We start from the raw sequence: 20,676 nt of genomic DNA, 5'->3' as shown, positions 1-20,676 counted from the left end.
ATATTAGGGAATTCTTTTTTTAAAAGGTTATAGGGCATTTGTTTTGGGTGGGTTTGGGTTTTTGGGTGGTTAGGGTAATTTTAGGGTTCGTATGGCTTTTAGGTGGTAAGGGTAATTTTAGGGTAAGTATGGGTTTTAGCGTGGCTAGGGAATTTGCAAGTTTTAGGGTGGGTATTTTTTTATGGTGGCAAGGGATTTTTTAGGGTTTAGGGTGGGTATGGGTTTTTGGGTGACAAGTGTAATTTTAGAGTAGGTATGGGTTTTTGTAGGGCAAGGATAATTTTAGGGTTTAGGGTGGGTATGGTTTTTTTCAGAGGCAAGGGTAACTTTAGGGTTGAGGGTGGGTATGGGTTTTTGGGTGGAAAGTGAATTTTTGGGGGTTCTGGTGGGTATGGGTTTTTAGATGGGAAGGGTAATTTTAGGGTTTAGGGTGGGTATGGGTTTTGTGTGGCAAGGCTAATTTGATATTTTGATATTTATTAGTTTTTATAAAGCGCGTCTATCGCTCCGGAAGGAGCATCTTGGCGCTGAGCAGAACAGAAGAAGCCAACTGGGCGTGAAACAGGATCAGAATCAGATGGCTGCGAGGACTGAAGAGTCGAGCTGAGAGAATATCCATGTCTTCAGGAGTTTCCTGAAGAGGCTTTCTGAGGGGGCATGCCTGAGGTAGGAGGGGAGGCTATTCCATGCCTTTGCTGCCAGGAGCGAGAATGTCTTTCCGCCCTTTGTTTTGAGCTTAAACCTGGGTATGGCGACCAGGTTGGCTCCTGATGACCTAAGGGAACGTGATGGAATATAGTGTGGGAAGCGCTTAATGAGATAGGAGGGGCCTGTGCTCTTGGTGGCTTTAAAAACTGTGACAAGAAGTTTAAAAAGAATTCTTTTGGGGAGGGGCAGCCAGTGGAGAGTGTTAAGGGCTGCGGAGGCAGAAGACCTTCGGGGGAGTTTGAGGACGAGCCTAGCCGCTGCGTGCTGTACGCTCTGTAGCTTCTTAAGGGTAGACTTCTTTATGCCTGCCAGGAGACCGTTGCAATAGTCAAGCCTAGATAGAATCAGGGCAACGGCAACTGATTTCCTGGCAGAGATAGGGAGAAAGTCGAAGAATTTCTTGAGTTGTCTGATAAGGTTAAAACAGCATCCCGCCGTGATGCGCACATGATCGTCAAAACTGAGGGAAGAGTCGAATTGTACGCCCAGATTGCGGGCCGAGGAGACTGCACTGGGAGGAGTTTCCGAATGTTGAGGCCACCAATCTTTTGGGGAAAAACAGATGTCTTTACCTAAGGGTATGATTTCCGTTTTGGCGCTATTGCACTTTAAATGGTTGTTTTTGAGCCAAGCAAATACTTGGGAGAGGCAATTCTGGAATCTCAAAGCGGCATCCGGTGTTTTTTTATCCAAGGTGACGACGAGTTGTGTGTCGTCAGCATAAGATGTTACTAGGATGCCATGGGATTCAATCAGGGCGAGCAGTGGGTCCATGTAGATATTAAAAAAGAGGGGACTAAGGATAGACCCCTGGGGCACCCCTGATATAATGGTTTTTTCACCGGAGAGAAAGGGGCCAAGTGAGACGGTTTGGGACCTTTGGGAGAGGAATGACGTTATCCACTTCAGTGCAGTACCTGCCACACCGATCTCGCGCATTCTGTAAATGAGGGTGTCATGGGAGATGGTATCAAACGCGGCAGTCAAGTCGAGCAGGATGAGTACAGCGTGTTTCCCCTCATCCTGCAAGAACTTGATGGTGTCGGATAGCTCGATCAGGGCAGTTTCAGTGGAGTGGCCGGGGCGGAAACCAGATTTTTGTGGGTGGAGGATGTGGTTATTTTCCACAAATGCTTTTAACTCCTCATGTACTATTTGCTCAGTGATTTTGCCTAGTACCGGGAGTAGGGAAATTGGGCGCATGTTGGAAAGGTCTGTGGGGGATTTATTTTGTTTTTTCATTAGCGGCATTACGATGGCCTTCTTCCATTCTGCGGGGACGGTGCCTGAGCTGAGGGATTGGTTAACAATGGAATTGATGAGAGGGTTGACGGCCTCGATGAAAAGGTGGAGGATAGCAGGGGGGCATGAATCTGTGGGGGCTCCTGATCGGCAAGACATAATGGCCTTCTGGGTTTGGAGCAAGGTCACTGTTGGAAAATTACCAAGCAGGGGCAAATTGGTGGTGGCAGCTTGTGGGGGGCCGGAAGAGGGGGGAAAATCCTGACGAATATTATTGATTTTCTCCACGAAGAAGTCGGCGATTTGGTCACAGAGGGTTTGGGATGGGGGGATTTCCACTGTGAGGGCCTTGGGATGGGTGAAGGACTTGACAATGTTGAAAATCGTCTGTTGTTTCTGATTGGCTGATTCAATTGCTGCAGAAAATAACTCCTTTTTTGCGTTTTTTATGAGAGACAGGTATTGTTTCCTCTGTTGGGTGTATCGGGTTCTGGAAGAAGGATCATAGGTTTTCCTCCACTCTCTTTCAAGAACCCTACACTTATGGTGACTATCGGTAAGGCTCTGGGTATACCAGGGGGCATTGGGTTTTCTTTTGTGAATAGTAGATTTTAGGTGGGTTGAATTAGAATTGGCCAGAACAAGTCGATTGATCCAGGTGTGAAAATGTATGGAGTCTTGTGATACATCTCCAACAATAGTGGGCGGGGGGGTGGGGAGCTGAGGGTGGAGTTTAATAGAATCCGCTACTTTCTTCCAGTTGGTCGAGTAGGTTGGGGGGGTATTCTTGGTACTTGGTTGTGCTATGGGTTTTACCAGGACTGAGAAGGGTATAAAGCAATGGTCAGTCCAAATTTGTGGGATAGGGGGGGCTACAGCTAGAGTGATTGAATTTGAGCAAATGCCATCTAGTGTGTGGCCGGCCCGGTGTGTGGGGGGAATGACTAGTTGAGAGAGACCAAAGATGTCAAGGGATTGTAGGAAAGTGAGAGTGTGAGGGTCTACGCGGGATTCCAAATGAAGATTGAAGTCACCGAGAAGGGTGAAGTTGGGATAGTGGGACAGAAGGGATCCAAGGGTTTCATCCAAGGAATCTAGGAAGGGCGTAGCGTTACCTGGAGGGCGATAGACAAGGCCTCCGGAAAAGGAGGTAGAAGGGTTAATATGGATTACAAAACCTATGCTCTCACAGTCCTTGAGGGAGGCCAGGTCAAATGTATGGCACCTCAAGGATTTTCTAATTATGATAGCTAACCCGCCTCCCCTGCCAGCTGGTCTATCCCGTCTGTAGATGGTAAAGTCAGGGGGAAGGGCAATTGCCAGATCTGGGTTAGATGAGTCATTGAGCCAGGACTCGGTGATAAACAGGGCCTCGAGATCATGAGAAAGTACAAGGTCATGGATGTCTTGTGCGTGGCACGCTAGAGATCTTGCATTAATAAGTCCGAAGTGGAAGGAAGGTGGTTTTCCCGAAATTGGGGGGGGTTGCCGTAGTAAATTGCTGGTGGGCGTCAGAGAGGACCATCTACATCGGCGACACGAGAAAGGGCCCCAAAGATGGTAGATGGGAGAATGATCCTTACAACTATGGCTGGCAGTTGGCCGTCGTATTGTAAGTAGATCATTCGAATTGTACCTGATTATTGGGAGGATTTGGGCAGTATGGCCGGCTCTCGGCGCGGACTTGGCACGGACGGGCACAGACGGGCTTGGCTTAGGCGCGGCTTCGGCGCGCGTCCGGGGCCTCCGCTGCGCCAGCCCGCTGCGCCGTCTGGCCGCCGTGCACATTTAATCGGAGGCAGGAGGGTAGGAAGGACGGCCCGACGTGAGCGCTGTCCCCACCTGCCACACTCAAGATGGCGCCCACCGCCGCCGGGATTCGGCTGAGAAGCGGCTGGCCTGAACAACAACAGTAAGGTGTGTAGAGGTGTCAGAGTACCTACATTTACAATTCCCCTTATTCTGGTGTCCCCCACATGAAAAATCAGGCGGTTTTAAAAAGAAATAAAAACGCTCCAGATTCACTTTTAAAATTGCGCTATTCAGGTATCTGATTCTTACAATTGCTCTATAGCTCGCAGCCCCAGTTCCCCTCACCAGGGAGAGCTTCTGACGGCACCGAGCGTTGCGGAAGGCTGGATTAAATACAGAAAGAGGGCGGGAAGGACGGCCCGACGTGAGCGCTGTCCCCACCTGCCACACTCAAGATGGCGCCCACCGCCGCCGGGATTCGGCTGAGAAGCGGCTGGCCTGAACAACAACAGTAAGGTGTGTAGAGGTGTCAGAGTACCTACATTTACAATTCCCCTTATTCTGGTGTCCCCCACATGAAAAATCAGGCGGTTTTAAAAAGAAATAAAAACGCTCCAGATTCGCTTTTAAAATTGCGCTATTCAGGTATCGGATTCTTACAATTGCTCTATAGCTCGCAGCCCCAGTTCCCCTCACCAGGGAGAGCTTCTGACGGGTGGGTATTGTTTTTTGGGTGGCGAGGGAATTTTTAGGGTTTTGGATGGGTATGGGTTTTCGGGTGGCACGGGTAATTTTAGGGTTTAGGGTGGTTATGGGGTTTTGGATGGCAAAGCTAATGTTAGGGTTTAGGGTGGGTAAGGGTTTTTCGATGGCGAGGGTAAGTTTAGGGTGGGTAAGGGTTGAGGGTTTGTGGGTTTTTAAGGATGCATATATATATATATATATTTTATTTATTTGCAAAAGGTCTGTAATAGACTCTCACACATTACCCATATCAAAGATAAATTAAAGGAAAACGCTTTTTGCAACAGTCAGTTATTCAAGGTCATCAGGGCAAGCCTCTGTAGAACAGAGCTGGCTATCAGAGTGCCCCTGAAAGTCTGGGGTCCCGGGCCAGAGCCCACTTTGTCCATGCATTAATACGGTTCTGGATTTCCATAGCAAGAATATGTAAGACGAGAAGGCCATTCATGTAGGAAAGCAGAATTACAGGCCTAGTCTTCAATGGAATCCACTGCTCTTGGTATGGCTGATTTACAATCTTGCAACATTTGAGTCCTAGTCTGTAAAGGCATTTCCCGCAGAAGATCTGGTTGTCAAATGTCTAAACTGAAAGCATCACTACTTTTTTTGTAACTCCCAGTGGCAAGGGATACTCTTCTGCAGAGTATGACATTGCCGGAATGGAAAGTCTCGTGCATATTCTACAGGGAATGCTGTAGGAAGGCTGATCCAGTCAAAGTCCAGAAGTCCTGTAATAGGATGGAAAATCTCTTAGCACAGGAGATGTGCATCACCACTCCTGGGCAGATGGAAGCAAGGGCTTATGAGAGTAGGAGAAAGGAGTTAGTGCTGCTGTTACCAATAAACTCATTGACAGCGTTTTCAAAACTATATATACAGAACTGAACAGCAGTGTACCCAGTTCATGAGATTGTGCACAGTGCAGTTTAACAAACAGCTTTTACTTCAAGGATAAACAGGATTCATATGATCATAGCACAAACGCACTTCCTTGCCTCAGTACCACCTCTTATAGGTCTCATCTGAAAAAAAACTTTCAACTGTTTGTTGGTAAAGGCCTATTGTGTACAACAACAATACTTAGAGGGGTTTGGGTATTGCTTACCATTTGTTTGCTTTCTTGTCAATCTCATTTGCCTGTGTTTTGTTCAGTGGATTCCTGCCTCTTCTTGTCTTTGTCCCTGTCGCGGAGCAGAGCTCTTTTACCATCCTGTTTATTGGATGACTTGTATCCTTCCACATCTCATATAGGAGAACTCATTTTTAGTTTTTCTTTGAGCACTCCATGGAGGTGCATGTTTTTTTTCTTGCTCTTTCTCCCTTATACTTGTGCCAGGTTTGAATAAAGCGGTACAAAAGGGGGTGGTGATGGACGGAGCATCTGAATCAATCAAACACTCACACCCAGTCAAAAGATCTGGGTTCAATCCATCACCGTTCTTTAGCCCACTCTGCCACCCCAGTTCAGACATGGCTATATGCAAATCAGTCTGACCCTGTGCCTCATGGGAACAGTCCAGCCCGAACTGCCAAGCCATGTCTTCCCTGGACCGGAAACAAGCTTCCGAGGACCGGTTTCTGGCATTCCAGCCGTCTTCAGCCTGGCTTGCTTGAATCCAGTGGCAAAGTGAGCAAGGGACTCACGTCTGAGCATACCCTGCCACACTTATGGCGGCCAAAAGCGGTACAAAAGGGAGTGGTGATGGACGGAGCATCTGAATCAATCAAACACTCACACCCAGTCAAAAGATCTGGGTTTAATCCATCACCGTTCTTTAGCCCACTCTGCCACCCCAGTTCAGACATGGCTATATGCAAATCAGTCTGACCCTGTGCCTCATTCGAACAGTCCAGCCCGAACTGCCAAGCCATGTCTTCCCTGGACCGGAAACAAGCTTCCGAGGACCGGTTTCTGGCATTCCAGCCGTCTTCAGCCCGGCTTGCTTGAATCCAGTGGCAAAGTGAGCAAGGGACTCACGTCTGAGCATACTCTGCCACACTTATGGCGGCCAAAAGCGGTCCATCATCCCCTTTTGTATTGCTTTGTTCGCCCTAACTGTGGCAGGGTATGCTCAGACGTGAGTTCCTTGTTCACTTGGCTACTGGATTCAAGATAGCCTGGCTGATGAGGATTATGAATCCGAAACCAGTCCCAGGATGCTTGTTTCTGGTCCAGGGAAGACATGGCTTGGCAGTTCGGGCTGGACTGTTCCCATAAGGCACAGGGTCAGACTGATTTGCATATAGCCATGTCTGAACTGGGGTGGCTGAGTGAACTAAAGAATGGTGATGGATTAAACCCAGATCAGTTGACTGGGGGTGAGTGTTTGATTTGTTCAAACGCTCCGTCCATCATCCCCTTTTGTATTGCTTTGTTCGCCCTAAGTGTGGCAGGGTATGCTCAGACGTGAGTCCCTTGTTCACTTGGCCACTGGATTCAAGATAGCCTGGCTGATGAGGATTATGAATCCGAAACCAGTCCCAGGATGCTTGTTTCCGGTCCAGGGAAGACATGGCTTGGCAGTTCAGGCTGGACTGTTCCCATAAGGCACAGGGTCAGACTGATTCGCATATAGCCATGTCTGAACTGGGGTGGCTGAGTGAACTAAGGAATGGTGATGGATTAAACCCAGATCAGTTGACTGGGGGTGAGTGTTTGATTTGTTCAAACGCTCCGTCCATCATCCCCTTTTGTATAGGTTTGAATAAAGAGCAGACTTTATCACACTGGTTTTCTATTGCTGTTTTCCACATGCTGCATGAAAGCCCAAGTCCTTTGCAGACAAAGGCAGCATTTATGGTGATGGGGTTAGAGTAGGTTACATTACTCATTCAACCTGTATTTGAAGCAGACATTTTACTAAGACTGACTAGAAAAGGGATATCTCTTCTCCTGGAGGCCACTAAATCTGCTCCATGTGCTGCTGAAGAACACCAAATGACCAGAGCATGTGTTCAAGTTGCAGGCCATGAGGAAAGGAAAAGGCAAGTATTTTCCTATAAATTCCGACCTTTCCTCATTTAACTGTTGTGTTCTTTTAAGTACCAGCAACTAGTCTTCTATGTTCTTTTTTTAAGCTGGCTCACATGCTACAGATATTTTTAATTATAATTTTACATTTATTGCTTGAAATTTGAAAAGTAAATCATGCCTTATTAAAGAATGAATTCAATGTACAGATTTGAGATATGGTAAAATAAATGTTTGCTTTTCTTTTTTATGACATTGTTTAACAACAAGCACAGGCAAATACAATAGCTTAACCCTTGCAAGAGAGAGGTGAGACCGATTGGTTTCACTTGTTCATTTTCCTGATGCTAATTGGTCAACTGCTAGGAACTGATCCTTAAGCATGATTGCATGATGAGTAGGATGTGGCATGTTCCAGAGGTGCAAGTCCAACGTAACTATCACATCACAACACTACATAAACAGCGTGCATGGCGACAGACCTACGAAACAAATATTAACAAAGGCATATGGTCTTACCCTTCCCTTTTCAACGAGGTTTGTTATCATTACAATAACCTCCACATTATGTTCCCATATCATCCTCCAGAAATCTTCTGCTGTTGACTTCAAGGGCCCTTGGGCTGCAATGTATGCTTTTGGCCTATTATAACCCTAAAGGTGAGCATAAAAAGAATTTTATTTGGGAAGCAGACTTTTCAAACAAATATGGCAACATGTTTTTAAATACACCAGCATATTTTAAAAAGTCTAAAGTCACACAATAATAAATATAACCTCTAATTTAACATACTTATCTGTGTGGGCATACTTTTATGTGTCGTATACTCATCTTACGCTCACTCTAATTGCTCATATACTCATTAACTAAGGTGCCTGCTAACCTGTGCATGCAAGTAGTTATTGCCAAAGGTGTATGCTTATTAATTGTCCTCAGCTACTCATTCCAAAAGCTGTATGCTTACACTGTGCACTCAGGTACTCATTGCCAGAGCCATAACCTCACACCGACGACTTAGGTACTCATTACCAAAGTTGTATGCTCATTCTGTGTGCTCAGGAATTAATACCAAAACTGTATGCACATGCTGTGAGCTGATATTCTCATTACCAAAGATGTATTTTATTTTATGTGCTAAGGTTCTAAATATATAAACCTTGTTCTCAGTCTGGGTACTTAGGTACTTATTACCACAGTAGTACGCCCAATCTGTGCACTCAAAAAGTTATATTGTATATCATATCATCACAAACGCTTGACAGCTTTTAGCACTGTATTATTGCACCTTTATAACACAAGATCAGACCGGTGGTGATAGATTCCTTATGCCCCCTGTTCTTACAGCCTCTTCAACCCATGTTTTGGAAGGGTCACACATGGTGTCAACGGGATCACTCACATATCACACACCTACCTACACAGTTAGCAACCATGTCAAGAGGACTCTTTCACTGATTGCTACACCAGCATCTGCCGTGTGGAATCCAGATACCAGAGTGCCTCACTGCTGACGCTAACGTACCACACAGCATTCGCGCACATCTCTGAATAACAGACCTAGGGCCAGATGTACTAAATGCTTTTCAGGTTGCAAAGACTGAATCAGAGTTTGCTAGTGCAAGCACATTTTACCAGATGTACTAAACCCATTTTAGGATTCAGTAATTTTTAGAAATGGAAAGCAAATTGCTATCTTGAAAGGATGTGCTATAGGCATGCCCTGCAAATACCAAATACGTTCAAAATGTAATAATGGATTAGGACTGAAAGAGTGGTGGTAAATCATTGAAATGCTACCTACCCCAAGGCGGGGGTGGCATCTCATTTGCAACACATAAGTGGTTCCTTTTGGACCAATTCGTCTTTGTGATTGTTGAAACATGTCTATGGGGGGGGGGAGTAGGCAGTGGTACAAGGGGCTACTGCCAACTCTCGAAGAAATTTTAAAATAAAAACCTTTTCTAATAGTAACCCTCTTTCCTTTAAGGACAATAGGCTGCTTAAAAAAATTACTTAATTGAATGGCAACCACAGTCATGGTGGCCTCCTGCACCTTACAGGCCACCAACCCTGTGATATCCACTAATTGGTGTGAATCACAATTGTTTTACCTACCTCGTGAATATTATACTGACCCAGTCCATATCAGAGTTTAGGGAACCATCATATTGGTACACATGTCAGTACACAAAATTCCACACTGGTCGTAAAAATAATGTTTTTTGCAACCAGTGTATTAGAGCACTTGGCCATTAGTTATGTATTTCAATATGATGCATTGTCAAATAATATACTTACATCAACATAGTTGGCATTAATATAATCAGTCACTTTCCCATCCTTTTCTGCAACTTGGGAAAGTTTAACTCTGCTGTGGTCATCTGCAAGACACAAAAAGTTAATGTCAGTATAATAGTGTACAACTTTGGATGACTGCAGTTTGGCCTATCTTTTGGCAATATGCACAATATATGATATGTTTTCATTTTAAATAAATATTAAACATCCAGAACTGTCTTAAATGTGTATAGTAGTATTATTCTTATTATTATTTATTATTAATGCTACTATTGTAGAATATCATTCGAAAATGCTGAAAAAGATGAAATGGCAAGTTATAGGTTTCAGTCTTAATCATGAATTGAGTGTTAATATAAAGCCACTTCACTTCAAAAGTCAGAAGTGTTTAGAAAATATACTTGGCCCAGTTGTTGTTCAGTTTCAGAATGACAATTATCTGAAATGGTTAATTCCCTGAAACCCATTGCCAACTTCAATATCCTCTTTCTAGACACCCTAATCAAAATCCATTTCCAGTTTACCTCCAGAACATGCTGCTAGATAAGTAAATCCTCTCTACAACAATGTATGTTCCCTGACTCAATAATATGACATAAACTGCAAACATCCGAGCTGCCTCTTCTGTAGATCCAGTTATAGAGCTAAAGCTCTAGCCTGTTAAACCCTTTTTAAAAATATGGTAAGTTCTCCTGGGGTCAATCAATCAATCAATCAATCAATCAATCAAGCATTTTTATAGCGCGCTACTCACCCGTAGGGTCTCAAGGCGCTGGGGGAAGGGGGTCTGCTACCGCTCGAACAGCCAGGTCTTGAGTTGCTTCCTGAAGGAGAGGTGGTCTTGGGTCAGGCGGAGGTGGATGGGGAGGGAGTTCCACGTCTTGGCAGCCAGGTAGGAGAAGGATCTTCCTCCCGTTGTGGCTCTTCGGATGCGGGGGACGGCGGCGAGGGCGTGGCTGGTCGATCGTAGCTGGCGGGTGGGAGCGTAGAAGGTCAGGCGGTCGTTGAGGTATCTTGGGCCTTGGTTGTGGAGAGCTTTGTGTGCGTGGGTGAGGAGTCGGAACGTGATTCTCTTGCTGACGGGGAGCCAGTGCAGGTTTCTCAGGTGTTCGGAGATGTGGCTGTGTCGGGGGATGTCAGGATGAGGCCTGCTGAGGCGTTCTGGATGCGTTGGAGTCTCTTCTGAAGTTTGGCCGTGGTTCCGGCATAGAGGGGGTTGCCGTAGTCCAGACGGCTGGTGACGAGGGCCTGGGTGACCGTCTTCCTGGTTTCGGTGGGGATCCACCGGAAGATCTTGCGTAGCATGCGGAGGATGTTGAAGCATGACGAGGAGACGGCGTTGACTTGTCTGGTCATGGAGAGGGAGGAATCCAGGATGAAGCTCAGGTTGCGTGCGTGGTCTGTCCGTTTGGGTGCGCTGCCCAGGGCAGGGGGCCACCAGGAGTCGTCCCAGGCGGAGGGTGAAGATCCCAGGATGAGAACTTCCGTCTTATCTGAGTTCAGTTTCAGGTGGTTGTTCGTCATCCACTCGGCTACATCTTTCATTCCTTCGTGTAGGTTGGTTCTGGCGGTGGCGGGGTCGTTGGTGAGGGAGAGGATCAGTTGGGTGTCGTCGGCATAGGAGATGATGTTGAGGTTGTGCTGGCGTGCGATGGCCGCAAGGGGGCTCATGTAGATGTTGAACAGCGTGGGGCTGAGTGATGACCCTTGGGGTACGCCGCAGATGACTTCGGTGGCCTCGGATCTGAACAGGGGGGAGGCGGACTCTCTGGGTTCTTCCGGCGAGGAAGGAGATGATCCACTCCAGTGCCTTCTCTTGGATCCCGATGATGCTGAGGCGTTGTACTAAGGTGCAGTGGCAGACCGTGTCGAACGCCGCGGAGAGGTCCAGGAGGATGAAGGCCGCTGTTTCTCCGTTGTCGAGCAGGGATCTGATGTCGTCGGTGGCTGCGATGAGGGCGGTCTCGGTGCTGTGGTTGGCCCGGAAGCCAGCCTGTGAGTGGTCGAGGGATCCATTCTTCTCGAGGGAGGCGGCCAGCTGTCTGTTGACGGTCTTCTCGATGACCTTGGCAGGGAAGGGGAGGAGCGAGATGGGTCGGTAGTTTTTCAGTTCGGTGGGGTCCGCTGATGGTTTCTTCAGTAGGGCGCTGAGTTCGGCGTGCTTCCAGCTCTCTGGGAATGTGGCGGTGTTGAAGGAGGCGTTGATGATGTCCCGCAGGTGTGGTGCGATGACGGAGTCGGCCTTGTTGAAGACGTGGTGAGGGCAGGGGTCGGTTGGAGATCCAGAGTCATGGCAACAATGACCCAGGAGGCTTACATTTTTTTTCTATTGTTGCTGGGGGCTGCAGAACTCCCTACAGCTCCCACAAAACATTAACAAAAAATGTGGGGGCTGTCCCTGCCCCTTCTAGGGACATCATCAAAACAAAATATATCTATGCAGGAGCCAGCATGTTTTTCGGTAAAATGGCATGCCTTGGTGTTCACTTGGGGTACACCACAACTAGTGCACTTTTGTGTCTTTTAACGTGGTGCCCTGTTGCCCACCCGGGGCAACCCAGACCAGTAATTATTTTTGGGGGTCGTGGGGGGAAGCCAAGGGCCCATATGGCACCATGGCATTGTTTTTTAAAAGTAATGTGCCGAGAGCAGGCTACGCCTTCTCTGGTTTTATTTCCTTTTTAATGGGGTGCCAAAGGGACCCATGGCTACTCCTATGTTGGGGGCTGTGGGGAGAGGCCCATGGACCATGCAGCTCTGCTGGGTCCCCACTGGCACCCATCGTGGGTGCAGCAGGAGTCGACATTACTTCATTCTAGTGGGAGCAGTTTTCCTTTGCTCCTGTGGGGTGAGAGTAATCAAAGCATTTCCCTGCCCCCAAAGTGCGGGGGGGAAAATGCTTTCTCTCCCACCAGGAAGGAGTAGGTTTGTGCTCTCGCCGAGTGGGAGAACTTTGAATTTTCCTTACCCGTGCTCGCAGGCAGGCGAATAGACGGTGTCCTGGGGTTGGGGACCCCGGGATAATGTTACTGAGCCAGCCCCGGGGATGTGGTAACAGGGGCCATTCTATAGTACAGGAAGAGCCCCCCATCTTTTATTTAGTTACCGGCCCTGGGGGATGGGGTCCCCAGGACCTCTCACAGCACCCACCTCCCCTTCTATTAAGTGACTGCCCCCAGGAGATATGGTCCATGTGACCTCTTGGAGGCATGGGAAGGGGAATGATGAGCCCCCTCCTCCTGAGATTAATGCCACATTTTCCCCAATCCCTGGCCTACCCCGGGGGTCATTTTAATTTTGCTGTGGATCCTCTGCAAATTTGCGGCAAAATTATTTTAAAAAGTGTTCAGACCACGCAGGGTGTTTTCTTCGATACCACCACCAGGACTTAGTCCAGAGCACTCAGAGGGCTGCCACAACTTCCTGATTGAGGTGGTGGCAGCCAATCAGATTTCAGCTTGAGATCGGTTGGGATCCGCGAAGGCTCTGCTCCCTAGATATACAAAGTAACACAGAGCTTTCAGATTCGCCCTGGGAGTTTTTTTCCCTTTAGGCATTTCACTTATATACAGGCCTGGCACTTGAAGGCATATTTATGAAGGGTTTGCATCATGTTTGCACCATGCAACGTGGTACATGCGTGACACAAACTTCTAAGTCAGATTTATGAAGCCAAGGCTTTAAATGGCTTCATATATCTGGAGTAATGCAACGAAGTGCAAATCGCCGTGTTACATTACTCTGTGCCAGGGAGGCATTCCATAGGTGTTATATGGATGTACCCTCGTTACTCCCATGGTTTTTGATGTATTTCTAGATTTACCAAACCTGGTAAACCTGGGGGTGTGCCAAAAAGATACCCCTCCCCCAAAAATGTGTAACAAAGAAAAATCTGTTTATTTCGACTCATTGTTTCCTCTTTCTGTGTGTGATGCATTCTGCAGTACTCATTGAAAGAGGAAAATGCCTCTCAGGATTGTTTTTGTGCAGGAAGCAATCCTGCCTACAACACAGGCACCTTTGCACCATGGTGCAAGGGTGACTGCATTGGTGTTACGCTGCCAAAACGGCGCCAGAGCTTGGGAAAGGACAAGAATGCACCGTATTTGGTAAATGAAGTGCATTCTGCTCTTTCCCTGTCACGCAGGGCAGTGCAGCAAATGTAATTGTTGCGCTGCCCAGTGCCACAAATTTCATAAATATACCCCATAGTGAATTATGATATAAGGGGGCAGGGTAGGGATATCCTGTAACCCTTTGCCCCATAGGGAGGGGACCAAGAGGGACTCACCCGGCACCAAAATAAAAAATAGAATTGGCAAGTTTTGCTGCGATTTCACTGGGCTCACTTTTAGTTTTAAAAAGAGGTGTGTTGTACGGCACCCCTCATTGAGCCATTAATGTCCCAGGGGCTGGCTCACTTGCAGTGTTCTGTTCCGGGATCCAGCTGATGCAGGCAGGGAAACTTAAAAAATGCTCCTGCCTGCTTACAGCAGACTTATATTCTGTTTCCCTGCCCGCACTGATGCAGGCAGGGAAACAGAGCAAGATATTGCTCCTGCTCAGAGGGAACAGCATACAGGAAGCCAGCTGGGGCTGCAGGAGCCCTTGGGCACCCCCGCAGTCCTCAACGTGTTCATGGTACGTGCCCTTTGTGGCACTGGAGCACCCACCTTTAAATAATGTGGGCCCCAGGGATGGAGTGCCCAGGGACAAAATAGGCTTGAGGACGGGGGCCAGGTGGCCACTCTCCGCTTTTCACAAAACAGATGGCCCCGGGGCATTACATCAATGATGGAATTTGAGATGTCATCATTGATGTAATAAGTTAGGTCAATAAGCAGTGCACGGTGAGGGCACAAGTTATGGTTAGCTCTACTAACTATAATTGGTGAATTTCTGTGTTTTTTGTTAGTTCAAAACATTAATGTTGTCGCTGACATATTCACCTAAGTATAAGGTTACTTTAGCCTTTGTTTTTGTCAGGGAATATAAATATATATTTTTTTCATAAAAAAACACAGTAAAGGTGAAGTTAATGTTACAAAAATGACTTAAAAGCAACTGAAATTTGCCAGTTTTGGTTCAGTAAACTAACCATATATTGCACCCTCATCAAACATTGCTTATGACCTCACAAACTATATCACTTATGACAAGTTAAATTACATCATTGTTGACATCACTGGTGACATTTTAAATGACATTGTTGATTATATCATCCACTGCTATTCATTACACTGCTATTCACATTACTCTACGAACCCTAACAAAGTTTAAGAAAAGGAAACAGGAAACAGGATGTGTGCATTGATTAGACATAGATGAGTCCACAGTGACAACTCCTGCTGTGAATAGTGAATACCGCACGATGTATGGATTGCCTACCTGGAAACGTTATGCCGTAGGCAGCAATCCCTGCTGCACAAGGTAAAGTGCATGTGCAGCTTGCGCTGGTTGCTGAGAGAGGTTTCAATGAAGGCTCTGGCTTTAAGCCAAAGACCTCTGAGTAATGCCAAAAGTTAGATGCAGCATAGATTACCCACCCCTGGAGGGCTGTGCATGTTACATGATCAAAACCCAGTACTATGGACAAATATAGCGTGAAGTGTAATTTCATTTGTTATGAAAGATTGGGTGAGGATTTCACTGATTATGCTTCACTTTTCATGACTCTAGGAAGTAGAAGGTAAGGATGAGCCAATCAGATAGAGTTTAGCTCAAGGTGAAGCTGTAAGCATGTCCCTCACCCAACTTCCGCTGTGCACAGCTGTGAACTGTGTGCAGAGTGCGCCAATGATTGCACAAATCCCTTTAGTCCGAACTGATTGCAATCTTAAGTATAAGTTCATAGGTAATGGTAAATTATGTTTTATAAGGGAAAATACCCCATACAGCGTTGGCATGGGTTAAGAATCAAGCATTTGCGATACAATAGGTCTTGCATTTATGAGACTTTGAGCTACTTGCACTGTAAATGTCAATAGCTTAAATTCTCGCAAATGCAATACCTATTGAATTGTAAATATTGTTTCTTTCCAAGCACCCCATGACGCACTTGCACTTAATAGAAGCCACGCCCCTTTCTTTAGACGAGTCGCTTCTAAAGAAAGGGGCATGGCCTCTACTAAGTGCAAGCGCGGCATGGGGTGCTTGGAAACAACCCCCCAAAAAAATATTTGTAAAACAATTGGTGTCGCATTTGCGAGAGTTTAAGCTATTTTCATTTATAATGCCAATAGCTCAAACCCTCCTTTATGCAAGACCTATGGCATTCCAAAGAAGAAGCCACCATTGTCCTGGCTGCTTGGAAAGTGAAAGCGCACATGGTTCACTGAATGTTGCTGCAAAGCATGTCGTGCCTGCAGTAAAACCAAACTCACTAAAGAAATAGTGCTTACAGACTAAATAACACAGATTGTGTAACAATAGAAGTAAAAGGGCCGTCTTCATGGGAGGTTACAAATGAAGACAAGGTTGTACTAAGGAGGGACTAAGAAGCTGATTACCGAATCAGAAGCCAGCATTTACAAAGGACAAAGACACAAACCAATGAAAAATAATGGGGGGAGAGTGGGCGGAGCTACAAGTGCATACTCTAATACAGCATGCCTCGCAGAGCAGCGCATGCGCTGCCCAGGCTCGACCTAAAAACAGCAGGAGAAGGAAATTAAGGAAAGGTAACACTTACAAGCAACGATATTAATATAGCGGTTCTTGTTCTTGTTTTCTGGATGATTGGAATTATCTGACGTAATTCCCAAATCAACAGTGCAGCTCTGAACTTCCTGCAAATAAAATTCAATACACTGTTGTTTTAATATAGAATTAGATAAATACTGACTTTAGAAACAGGAAAAATTAGAAAAACATAGCGTTCTTCATAAATTCATACAAACTACTAATCTACGAAATGCAATGAAATATTTCCTTACCTGGTAAAATTCTTTCAGTGTCTAATGAGGAAATGAATACAGAAAGCACATAAATGAAATGTTACAGTACATGGTCAGTGGAAAATGTGTTGTAGTTAAACATGTCATGCAAACAAAAAGAAAATGATATAAATCACAGTTATGCAAAAGTTTTTACTAATAAAGCATTATCATTAAATAGTGATAATACATTTTATGGGTATGGATTGTCTACAAACTTTATCATGAAAAACAATTTTGAAGTAAGAACCGCTCAAAGATGAATATTTATTAATGACGTGGAGCTGAACACACCGACACAATTGATGTAGGTATCGATATAGAATAGTCTGTTTTTTAATTTTATATTTTAGTTAGTGAGACCTTCTTGGTTTACATATGATGACGAGTTTCAGGCAAATTTGTTTGCCAGTGTCTCATCAAATGTATTTCTGTGTATGCTGGGTGTTGCATAGCGGTGTGTCAAAGATGAGAAGTCTAATGATTTGGAGGACTGCAGAAATTCATTTTATAATAAAATAAAGGGCAGCTTTACCTGTCCTGTGCAACAGGAGGACATTGTTCCCGATGTTGCAACGAGCCAAAAGAGGCTGAAGATGCAATGCTGCCATTCTGCAGCAGCCACCCATCATCGTACCCATACCAACACATTCTCGTCTTTGCTAACTTCCCCTCACATTGTCTCCAGTCACGTTATCCCTTCTACACCTCCAATCAAAGTCCACATGGACGAGCCATCATCCCCTGAACCAAGCCACATGTCCCAAAGTTCCAACATCCCTCATAAGTGCCCACCTTATTCCATTTCTGCACTGTTCACTACACGCCTCTAGCTATTTTCCAGTCAAGGGATGTCCTGCTTTTCCTGGGTAGAACATTCTGCAGCTGAAAAACAGCCTAGTAGTTTGGCTACATGCAAGAAAACTTTGTATCAACAAAGGTAGGGACCTTTGCTGAAGCAAAGTTTCCCCTATTTTACCGTAAAATCTTTATCGGCACAGACCCACAGAAGATCTGAGACATGATGCATATGCAAAAATCTCTTAGAGAGAGTTGGACAACCAACCAAAGACTTCAAAACATTTCACACATTTTTGGCAAGCTAGTGGTGCCATCAGAATGATGTGGATATCAATCCCATGCCAAGAGTTGCCAGGCCAGGGTGGAGAGTCTGCTCCAGTACCAACCCTGTTGTAGAGTGATCATTATTGTAGGGCCATCTGCTGTAACAGGCAAGAGACTGTAGTGCTTGTGCCAGAAATAGAATCTCATTAAAGAACAATTGCAATTAACAGCCCCCTCAACCGAAGGGTCTATCTAGGATTGACAGGCAGCAATGGTGTCACCGATACACCGATAATGACAGCAATGATCTGACACCAGCTGCATCTCCTGAAGGAATTCCCTGGAGTTGGTAGTATACGTTTTTTTTTTACTTACCAAGGTGCTGACCATTTTAGTCTTTGGAATGTGAGTTGGAGAAGAAGGGCTAGGGCTAGAACTTCTGTATTGGAGCTGTTGAGATTCAGGTTGTTTCGTCTCATTCAAGTCTCTTGTGTCAAGCTCTCAAGTAACATTTTGGAATTGGTTTCTAGCACTTGTGACTTGAATGTTCACTTACTTGTCATGAACATCAGAACATATTTTGAGGTTGAGACTGTTGCATATGTCAAGGAATTTAAGGGTTGTTTTGTCCTCTAGTCAAAGACTCATTTAGGAGGACCTAGCAGCACTATTGCGCCATTGGAGCCACACTTTTTTTTTAACAACATTTTTTTATTCGTTTTTATAGGTACAATATGGGCATAGCCTGACAAATACAATGTGTATGATGCAACATACACAGCGTACGTGAATTGAATTTTTTATATGAAGTTGGCCTGGAGAACACCAGGCCGGGAAATTAACCCACCACACTGAGCCCAACTGACAGTTCATAATTGGAGTCACACTTTTTTGACGCTCTGGTAGCGCAATGTTCTGCCGAATATTTACAAGGCCACGCAAAGCCACTTTACATGGCTTTTCATGGCTTTGTAAATATGTGCCCCTTTCACGCAGAACACTGTGTGAAAGGGGTGCTCCATGTATGTTGTTGTGGCTGTTCCCACTCCACACCCTGCAATCTGGAGCATTCCCAGGTTTACGAGGAATCGTAAACCTGGGAATGCATCAGAATCCTACACCTCTCCAGGGGAGGCATAAGGAGGTGCAACAAGGAGAAATACTTTTATTTCTTCTCGTTTCTATCCTCTTTTTATGCATGCTACCTTCTGCAGCATGCATAGAAAGAGGAAATTGCCATCAATTAAAACAATCATCCCTGCAACGCAAACACCCATGCAACGCGACGCAAGGGTGTCTGCATTGGCGCACAGGTGCTGTTTGTGCTCTGGCGCAGGGGAGAAGGGGGGCAGGGGAGAAGGACAGGAATGTCCCACGCGGACCACTTTTCTGACTATACGGATGTTCCTTTTCAGGCATGACTTAGCCCTTGGAATTTGGAGCGTTTACTTTGGATTTCCACCACACAGTGTTCTGAGCTTTCGTGTTATTAAGCCCTGATGAAGTTCTCCTTGTGGGAACAAAATTTGTTCGCTGAACTGTAAATGCTATTAACTTAAGGAAACGATTAAGTTGAAATAAAGATGTTTGATACCACAAAAGTATTTTTGACTACATTGTCTGGCGCACCCCCGCTTGTAGTTGCTTTTTCGTGTAGAGAACAAAACTGAACTCAAATTCTCAAACAGAGCACACAAGTGAAAGGAACTCAATACATACATTAACTCAGTCAACTGATGCAATGCAACCAAACAAAACAAACACGTATCTGTACTTCACTCCAATATAGGTCTCGAGGGTCAGTCACAACATACTAAACTGGGGGAACATTTTAAAATTACTCAGAAGCATACCAGTGTTGAAGAACATTGAGCCTGTAAACATGGACTATATTAAATTAATCTCGAACCTGTGATCAGTGAACAATCTTATGGCGGAAACAACACAGGTAAATTGACTTTCACCAGAGGTTGGAAAAGCTGTACTCTCAACAAAATTGTATTTTGAAAGGTGGGACGTTCTATTCAGGGAACAAGCCGAGGAAGTCTATCCCCAAATTTTGCTAAACGGCCTTGAGACAATGAAATACACTAAGCAACCGATAACCGAAAATTATCCACCTGTTTCCCCGATCATGAGGAATCTAATCAGCAAAAAGCTGACACAAATTTCTGCTAGGGAAAATGCAGGAAAGAAATCAATCACAGATTGGAGCTGGTTGCCCCGGGACTTAATTAGCAAAATGGAAGGATGACCCTCAAGCTCACAAGGCCCTTTCACAAGATCTACTGAATACCCCACAATCCTACAAATTTACTCCTGGGATGTAGGTGAGCTAAAAACCACTCTGGAATCTCCCAGTGTTAGCATCCTCTGGAGGGCACAGAACAACATCCTACTGCAAGAGTCATGGGTGCAGAAACGTGTGCCTTTGATTGGATTCATAGAATTCAATAACCATAAGGTTAAGCAAACAGTCAAAAGGCGTCCAAAGAGAGGCCTATCAACATGCATTTCAGTGGGTCTAAAAATCAATATGGCCTAGCTGGAAACGTGGCCCGAGGATGCATTCCAAGCCTTAATAATTGTGAACATATACATCAGCCCGGCTGCATGAGGAAAACGTAAGGTTGAAGCAAACCTGCAAACAACGCTCCTAGAATGAATGCAGGAATATAGTTCCATTGAATTTATCATATCAGGAGACTTTAATGAATTCCTGCTGAATCCCCAAGATGTGAATGAGCTTATCCGAAAACAATATCTTGTCTGGCAAATTCCAGAGCAGAGGTCCCAGAAAAACAGAAAAAGTAGCAGATCAGAGCCTCCATTCTTACTTCTAGCACAAACTTGGGCCTAGGAGTCCTAAACTGACTTTTGTGAGAAGACCAACTGCCAGCAAAAACAAGAATTCCCACCAAGGCGAGCTCCATAAATCGACTACAACATGGCCTCCCTTC

The 20,676-nt window shown here is 45.5% G+C and overlaps 1 protein-coding gene across 8 annotated transcripts in view; it reads right to left on the bottom strand.

Annotated features, from left to right (window-relative positions):
• PTPRZ1 (protein tyrosine phosphatase receptor type Z1) overlaps window positions 1–20,676 on the bottom strand; it is a 656,962-nt gene that overhangs the window by 77,296 nt on the left and 558,990 nt on the right. For 7 of the 8 annotated variants that reach the window (XM_078680698.1, XM_078680707.1, XM_078680734.1 and 4 more), the window contains 4 exons: window positions 16,652–16,672; window positions 16,408–16,504; window positions 9,717–9,799; window positions 7,937–8,071 (listed from right to left, as the gene is read on the bottom strand). In XM_078680698.1, coding sequence (XP_078536824.1) covers window positions 7,937–8,071; window positions 9,717–9,799; window positions 16,408–16,504; window positions 16,652–16,672 — 336 coding nt within the window. The remainder of the gene's footprint in view (window positions 1–7,936; window positions 8,072–9,716; window positions 9,800–16,407; window positions 16,505–16,651; window positions 16,673–20,676) is intronic. The other variant, XM_078680718.1, reaches the window with a different exon arrangement.

The sequence above is a fragment of the Lissotriton helveticus genome, chromosome 1_1 (genome assembly GCF_964261635.1).
Source record: "Lissotriton helveticus chromosome 1_1, aLisHel1.1, whole genome shotgun sequence".
Lineage (NCBI taxonomy): Eukaryota > Metazoa > Chordata > Amphibia > Caudata > Salamandridae > Lissotriton > Lissotriton helveticus.
This window is presented reverse-complemented; position numbering and strand designations above follow the sequence as displayed.